The sequence below is a fragment of the Neolamprologus multifasciatus genome, chromosome 23 (assembly GCF_963576455.1).
Source record: "Neolamprologus multifasciatus chromosome 23, fNeoMul1.2, whole genome shotgun sequence".
NCBI lineage: Eukaryota > Metazoa > Chordata > Actinopteri > Cichliformes > Cichlidae > Neolamprologus > Neolamprologus multifasciatus.
In genome coordinates this window covers 29,804,585-29,813,066 of record NC_140460.1, presented here as the reverse complement: position 1 = coordinate 29,813,066, position 8,482 = coordinate 29,804,585, and the positions used below count along the sequence as shown (strand labels likewise).

The 8,482-nt window shown below is 40.7% G+C and overlaps 1 protein-coding gene across 1 annotated transcript; it reads left to right on the top strand.

Annotated features, from left to right (window-relative positions):
- The first annotated feature begins 558 nt into the window (after positions 1-558).
- On the top strand, positions 559-3,588 carry LOC146491936 (uncharacterized). The gene is made up of 2 exons (XM_085149873.1): positions 559-1,877; positions 2,505-3,588. Exons 1-2 carry the CDS (start codon positions 623-625, stop codon positions 2,534-2,536), a joined length of 1,287 nt encoding a protein of 428 aa, XP_085005999.1. The 5' UTR covers positions 559-622; the 3' UTR covers positions 2,537-3,588.
- The last annotated feature ends 4,894 nt before the right edge of the window (positions 3,589-8,482 follow it).

The following is an 8,482-nucleotide window of genomic DNA, read 5'->3' as shown; positions in this document are numbered from 1 at the left end:
TTTGACTCCATTGCAAAGAACCACAGCGTGTCCATGGCAGACTACATTATAGACTTTGAACAGCGTTATAACCGGATGAAAAAGTACAACATGACGCTGCCTGACGCTGTGCTAGCATTTAAGCTTCTAGATACAGCTTGTCTTGATGAGAAAAGTCGACAGCTTGCACTGACAGCGTGCACGGACTTAACGTTTGCCTCTATGAAGTCTGCACTGAAACGGATTTTCGGAGGGAAAGTAACCGGAGTTTTCAGCGGAATTCAACTGAACCAAGATGCAGTTTTCCTTACGGAACAAAGAGGTCCCAAATACAAACGAAACAACGGTACTTCGTCGCGGAGTGGACAGCGACAACCACTACAAGGTACCAACCCACTTGACAAGTTTGGCAAGCGAACAAGATGTGCTATTTGTCAGAGCACTTACCACTGGGCGAAAGACTGTCCTCATCGTAATGGTGACCAAGTAAAGCTAACTGAAGATGGGAAAGTGGAGGAGTGTAACATTACTTTGTACACTAAAGCCTCAATGACAGACTCTGAAATCTTCCTGACTGGGGTCAGCCATTATTGATACTGCATGTACACGTACAGTTTGTGGTCAGAAGTGGCTAGATAGTTACATGTGTGACCTCAGCCAAGGCCAAGTAAACAAGTTGTTGCAATCAGAAACCCCCAGCTCCAGACCATTTCGCTTTGGGGATGGTATTGTAGTGTATTCCAGCAGAAAAGTGAAACTTCCAGCCAAAATTGGACAAACAAAATGTGACATTGAAAGTGAAGTAGTTCCTGTTGACATTCCACTACTACTGAGCAAAACGTCTCTCAAGAAAGCAGGGACTGTTCTAGACATGGAGAAGGACAGTGTTGTCATGTTCAAGCAGCCTGTTCCCCTAGAGCTCACTAGTTCGGGACACTATTGTGTGGACATTAGAGATGAAAATACTACAGAAAGCTGCAATGAAAATGAAGTTCTCATGGTAACTGCTGAAATGTCTACAAAAGAGAAACAGAAAGTCCTTGTGAAGCTTCATAAGCAGTTTGGTCATGCATCTGCAGAGAGGTTATTGAGGCTCATCCAAAGCTCTGGCAATACAGATAAACAATGTGCAGTTATTCTACAAGAGATAGTTTGTGACTGTGACATTTGTCAGAAATATTGCAAAACCAAGCCGAGACCTGCTGTTGGTCTACCCCTGGCTTCTGAGTATAATGAGACAGTAGCGATGGATCTACATGAGCTGGAGCCCAATGTGTGGTACCTTCACATCATCGACCACTTCACACATTTCAGTGCCGGCAGCATTGTAAAGACAAAGAAAGCTCCAGAGATCGTCAACTCCTTCATTCACACCTGGATAAGCATTCACGGTGCCCCCAGACGGCTCTACACAGACAACGGCGGAGAGTTCAACAACACAGAGATTCGGGACATGGCTGAAAACTTCAACATTGAGGTAAAAACAACGGCGGGGTATAGTCCCTGGAGCAACGGACTACTGGAGAGACATAACATGACACTTACAGAAATCCTCCTGAAGGTAAAAAAGGAACGAGGATGTGACTGGCACACTGCGCTAGACTGGGCCCTTATGGCAAAAAACAGTATGCTTAATGTACATGGTTATAATCCACATCAACTTGTGTTTGGCCAAAACCCCAACCTTCCTTCTGTGTTGATGGATAAGCCACCTGCCTTAGAGGGCACAACTGTAAGTGCAAGAGTAGCTGAACATATATCAGCATTACATGCTTCCAGGAAAGCATTTACTGAGGCAGAGTGTTCAGAAAGGATCAGGAGAGCAAACAACTTGGGCCTACAGATGACAAATATGAGGCAGGAGATAAAGTTTACTACAAACGAGTCGACTGTACAGAGTGGAAGGGTCCAAGTGTAGTTATTGGGCAGGATGGAACTGTTGTATTTGTAAGACATGGGGGGACTCTTGTAAGAGTACACCAGTCAAGGTTGAGTAAAGTGGATTCACAGACTGGAGATAAACAAATACCACACAGTATTACTGATGATGACAACAAAGACGCAGTTGAAAATGATGACACTAACACACCTGATGGTGAACAGAGTATTAGTGAGGAAGAAGACATCACTATTGACAGAGAAACTAACACTACAGAAAACATGTCTGTCACAAACGCTACAGAAAACAGGTCTGTCACACAAACTGCAAATGAGCCCTCTACACCCACTGATCATGTCTCTGCAAATGTAACGTTAAGATCAGGACAGCTGATCACTTTTACCAACAGAGACAACGGTGTTCAACACACAGCCAGAGTGCTAGGCAGAGCGGGAAAAGCAAGAGGGCAATACAAAAACTGGTACAATGTGCAATATCTTGAGCATGATGGTAGTGAAGGTGAAAAGAAAGCTGTAGACATGTCACTTGTTGATGGTCTTTGCACTGAAGCTGAAAACAGAGATGCAGATGTACTCATAACAAAAGATATTTTCTTTGATTCTGCTAAGCAGCAGGAGATTGAGAGCTGGCAAAGTAATGGTGTGTTTGATGAAGTGAAAGACCTGGGTCAAAAATGTGTGTCTACTAGATGGGTCTGTACACTCAAAGAAACTACTGATGGTGTTGTTCCAAAGGCTCGACTTGTGGCACGGGGGTTTGAAGAGGTAAATACTAAAGAACTACAGAAAGACTCTCCAACATGTGCGTCTGAGTCCCTCAGACTGGTGCTAGCTGTGATATGTCAAAACAAGTGGAGAGTCAATTCAATGGACATTAAATCTGCCTTCTTGCAGGGAATGGAACTGTCAAGAGACATTTATCTTCGTCCCCCACCTGAAGCTGGCAAGGACAATGTTCTATGGAAACTGAAAAAGTGTGTTTATGGACTTGCAGATGCTTCACTTTATTGGTACAATAAAGTCAAAGACATTATGCTCAAAACCGGTGGTAAAATATCACAGGTTGATCCTGCAGTGTTCTATTGGCAGAATGAACAATCTGAGGTTACAGGAGTGCTTGCATGTCACGCTGATGATTTCCTTTGGGCTGGTTCAAGTCACTTTGCAACTCATATCATTCCTGTACTGAAATCTACCTTCCTTGTGGGCCGTGAAGAACATGGCAGCTTTTCTTATGTTGGTATGGACATTTGTACAGTTAATGATGTAATAGAGGTGCATCAACAACTTTACATTGACAACCTACAACCGGTTCAGTTACAAGCAGCACGGGCTGTACAGAGGGAGGCTTCCTTAAGTGAAACAGAACGTGAGCAACTCAGGTCACAAATAGGACAGATTTTGTGGGTTGCCAAACAAACGAGGCCTGATGTTATGTTTGACACATGTAGCCTTGGATCTAATATCAAAGATGCAACTGTACAGTCTATTCATGAAGTGAACAAAGTTATCCGTAAACTTAAGGCAGAGAAAGTGACTCTTAAGTTTCAGAACTTGGGTAACAGTGAGGATCTGACATTGGTTGTTTTCAGTGATGCTTCATTTGGCAACCTTCCTGATGGGGGTACTCAAGGAGGGGCATTAATCCTCCTTATGGGTAAAGGAGGAAAGTTTTGTCCTCTCTTCTGGCAGTCTAAAAAAATCAGACGCGTGGTCAGTGACTGATGGTGACTGACAATCATTCCTTGTTTGATGCACTAAAATCTACTAAGCAGGTTACAGAGAAGAGACTGAGGCTAGAAATGAGCAGCATTAAAGAGCTCATACAAGCCAAGAAAATCAGACAGGTTTGTTGGTCAGATTCAAAATCCCAACTTGCTGATTGTCTGACAAAAAAGGGAGTTTCACCGTTAACCCTTCTAAAGGCGCTAGATGAAGGACTCTGGATACTGTAATCCTTTGTTTACAAAGTTGTCTTTGCATTAAAATGCACCATTGTTTATTGTGTGCAATGATAGTATGCTTTAAGTAAAGCAAAGCACTTTTGAAATGTTTTTTTGTTTATATAAAAATATACATATATGTATACAAATGTTTACAGCGGTGTGTTTATACTATTATTTAATTTTTATTTTATTTTTTTTAAAGAAAGAGGGAAATTGTTAACTTGTTATTTTCTGTTTTATCGCGAGAGTACTGTTGCCCGCAAAAAGTATTGTTGTTGTTCGTATGTGAAATGGCGGAACGAATAAAGCGCTGTGAATGAGAGTACGACGTCGTGTCTTTTGAGTTAACAGCTACAATCATAAATGGATGCAGTTGTCACTAATTGTAACAGCAGTCACTGCTTCATTTAATTCACCCATACATGTAGGATGAGTGAGTGTTTACAGGATAAGCCTAAGAACAAGAAAATATTCGTTATTTCACAAATGACTACAAAAGCAGACGTCATTATAGGGCAAAAAATTCAAAAAGCAGTAACAAAATTGCCATGCTCGTGGATTTGGTTCTAAGAATTGGCACAAGAAGCTGATCTGAGACTTGAATCGGGATCTGTGTTAATGATGGACTGTAAATAATTAATCCTTCCCATTTATGAACTTAATTATTATTTATCTACAAAGATCTAAGGCATATCACGTTTTACAGCATACTTTTTGAAGAGACAGACAGACATTAACATACAGCAGTTAGGTATTTATCAGTCAATCATCCTAGCAAAAAAAAAAAGACATTCCTGTAGTTTAACTAATTGGTGTGTGTCTGGCTTCATAGATAGATAGAGCTGGGTGTCATCTGCATAGCAGTGAAAATGTGAATATGTCTTCTGATGATACTGCCTAAGGGAAGCATGTATAATGTGAACAGAATTGGTCCTAGCACTGAACCCTGTGGAACTCCATAATTAACCTCAGTGTATGAAGAGGACTCTCCATTTACATGAACAAATTGGAGTCTATTAGATAGATATGATACAAACCACTGCAGTGCAGTACCTGTAATACCTGCAGCATGCTCTAATCACTCTAATAGGATATTATGGTCAACAGCATCCAACGCTGCACTGAGGTCAAGCAGGACAAGCACAGAGACGAGTCCACTGTCAGAGGCCATAAGAAGATCATTTGTAACCTTCACTAAAGCTGTTTCTGTGCTGTGATGAACTCTGAAACCTGACTGAAACTCTTCAAATAAACCATTCCTCTGCAGATGATCTGTTAGCTGTTTGACAACTACTCTTTCAAGGATTTTTGATATGAAAGGAAGGTTGGAGATTGGCCTATAATTAGCTTAGACCGCTGGGTCAAGAGATGGCTTTTTAAGTAATGGCTAAACTGCTGCCATCTTGAAGGCCTGTGGTGCATTCACATCTTCTAGTAGACTCAATCTTGGATTGGGATGATGATATCTCCCTCCTGACCTGAGGTCCTGGCACCCCTTGCTGTAGCATTTGTGTTGTTCCTCATCAATCATCAAGAAACATCTAGCAGAACCAGGTCTCAGGGAGGGGCAGTCATCTGGTGCAAAACATGCAAAAGCCACGTAGAAAGCCCCCAGCTGGTCAGTGGATTTAAACCCAGGCCCTTTTTTCTATGGGGTGCTTTGCCTTTGTCTTTTTTATTTTGCTAACATAATGCTTTATACAGAAAAAAAGTTAATCAAACAACATGAAACAAACAGAGGCACAAAACAAAGAAAGCCAGTAGTATTGTTTGTTTGAATGGTTTTATGGGTGAAAAACAAAATGACTGCAATCTAAAATGTGGTGTCTGTACTCTCACAGCTTTGAGGCACAAATCTCTGCCCCTGGGATCTCAGGTGAACCAGGCAATGAGTCCATAAAGTGCAGTCAAAGCACGCTAAAATCATTTCTTTTTATGAAAATTGCCTCAAACTCAAATCTGCTCTTACAAGGACAGCCACAGCATTACACTCACAAATGGATATATATATATATACAGCTCTGAGTCACAGTCAGTCCACTTTGGAACCTCAAGTGGCCTACCAAGGAGACTGGGTCATGTGTAGGGTGATAAATCTCTGGGATGACACCTCTCTTTGGCAATGAGCTGTGCAATCACAGGCATTTAGTTAGGATGGTGACACTGACAGAAGACAAAACTGTGGGTTTATAGAGAGCTGTCAGGGGTATCAAGAGTGACATGTGGGTTATCGTTGTAATGCCCACACTACATCCTAAGTATGTATTTCCCATGAACCTCTAAGGTGGACTGCACAGTCACCAAATGATAGCAAGATAGTAGCGAGGAAAGGTGAGAAATGTATCTGTGCATGGGGCCAGCTGTGGAAAAAGTCTGTGACAAAAGGTGGATGGGTGATCATAGCAAAAATCAATGCAATGCTTTATTACCTACTTAACCTTACTGCCATGCATTCTTCTATTCTGCTTTACTGTGTCTGAATTAATTTGCTTTGGATTTTTCTGACTGTCCCCATGTCTTCACCTGGCTGCCAGCCAGAACAGAGAAGAGCCAACAAAAACAAAAATGGGCAGAGGTAAATCACAAGAGAATAGGAAGAGATAGGGTCATTCTTGGATGTCGGCAGTCATTTGCCCTGGAGTGATCTGTGGATTAGGGGCCAAGGCCTAGCTGCCCGATCTAAATTGCTCCACATACTGAAAAGATTAAGCTACAAATGAATGGGCCAACTGAGCTGATAGTCAGGCCTAAGCTCCAGTGGCGGCAGTAGGAGGCTATATTTTGATGCAAGTTTTGATGGGAGATTAACACAAAGGAGAATGTTTTTTCTCACAGAAGAAAACACAAATAGGACTGTCCCAATTATATCCTCATCAGTGGCATTGATTTAACATTAATAATATCATCTATTATCAAAATAGGTCTTTGTTTAGCTTGACAACAACATTTTTTAACTTGGAAATGTCAAATTGTGTCCATTTTTTGAATTATTGTAGTTTAGTCACAATGCAGATAGATAAATACTCATACACTCTTTCTTTGTGCATCCAAGATGTCTCTTTGGCCAGCTTTCCCTGTGCTGCATCGTTTGTCCAGTGTCCTGACAACTGCTGGATTACATCTGGTTCAGTCATTCGTGCGCTTCCAAACATTTAGGAGGTTCCCCAAACTTCTTTTCCAATGTTTACATCTAATTTTAGCATTTATCTCAAAAACATAAGTGTGCACAGGCCACCTTAGCGTTTAAAAGGTTTTATTATTCAATTGCATTCACTATATCTATTTCTTCTTTAATATAATTAACTTAGGGCAACAATGCAATCAAATAAAGGCAACAATTTTTCTGTAATCTTTTCTAGAACAACTATTATAAAACATGAGCAGATATTATTTTGATACTTTTTATTTAGAAACATTTTTATACAACAAAAAGAAAAAAAAAGGGAAACAAAAAAACCCCAGACAAATAAATGCACGTATATACATCTGCACATACATACATAAATACTATAGTATTGCAAGTTCTGTGCATTAAAGAATGCTGCCAAAGCCCAGCCATTTTCTCTAATGTCTCCTTCCCAAGTCCCCCTAACATCAGATTGATGTTTCAAAAAACCCGTAGCAGATATTCTTGTTAACACATGTGCATCTCATTTTTTAAATTTCCGAACAGCTTATTTTCTTCTTCTTGTTAGGGGAGGAATAGTGGATATAGTGTGCAAAGGATGCTGACTGTGGAGCTGCCAGGTTAGAGTAGTAGTGAAGAAGGACATGCAAAGGGTTGGGGTGACAGAATAGGTTGCAAGAAATAGGGTGGAGATGGAGGAAGATCCACTGTGGGAACCCTCTTAAAGGGGGCTGCTGAAAGAAGAAGAGGAAGAAGAATGTAATGTAATAAAGAACGTGTAGAACCCAAAACGTGTTGCTTCTTCTTGTTGTGTAATAATATCCAATGGAAGGATCGAGACAAAGTAGAGTGGCATTCTTTACAAATAAATGTTCATACACTGAGTGGATTAGGATGCTCTGGGTTAATTTAATAACTGCTGAACCAGCTACAGCAGCTAGAGCTTATGGGATGAGGTTTAAAAAAAAACATCTCATAGTAATAGAGATCCTTTACTACCATCAGGGGAAATTACTGCCAATTTCTTGGTGGTCCATGTAATTAACCCATGTCAGCTTTCTTAGACTCACAAAAGATGGAAAATAAACCCCGTGTAGACCCTAACCTTTCAATCTGGTGACACATAAAGTGAAAGGGGGCTATTTAAAGGTGGACAGCATCCCTAATTTTTCCATGACAAAGCTGCTTTAAAATAATTTACTTCTAACAGTGAAGGGGAAAATGATGTGATTTTTCTATTAATGAAAAAGTTTGTCTATAGATGAGAATTCATTATCTTCTCATGCTCTGGGAGGCTCAAGAGGGTGGATGTTTGTTGTTAATGGAGTCAAGCCTAAGTTAAAGTCTCCCCACTCACATCTTTTTGTGTATGAGTAGAGCATTGTCTTACTCCTTGTTCAAGCTCCTCACTACAGGAAAGAGTACCGGTCATACTCAAACTCATTGAATGAAATGCCAATTGAAATTCTCAGGTCTCAATTGTCTGTGGGGAGGCATTTAATATGCTTGCTAACAGTTACCGTATCATTAT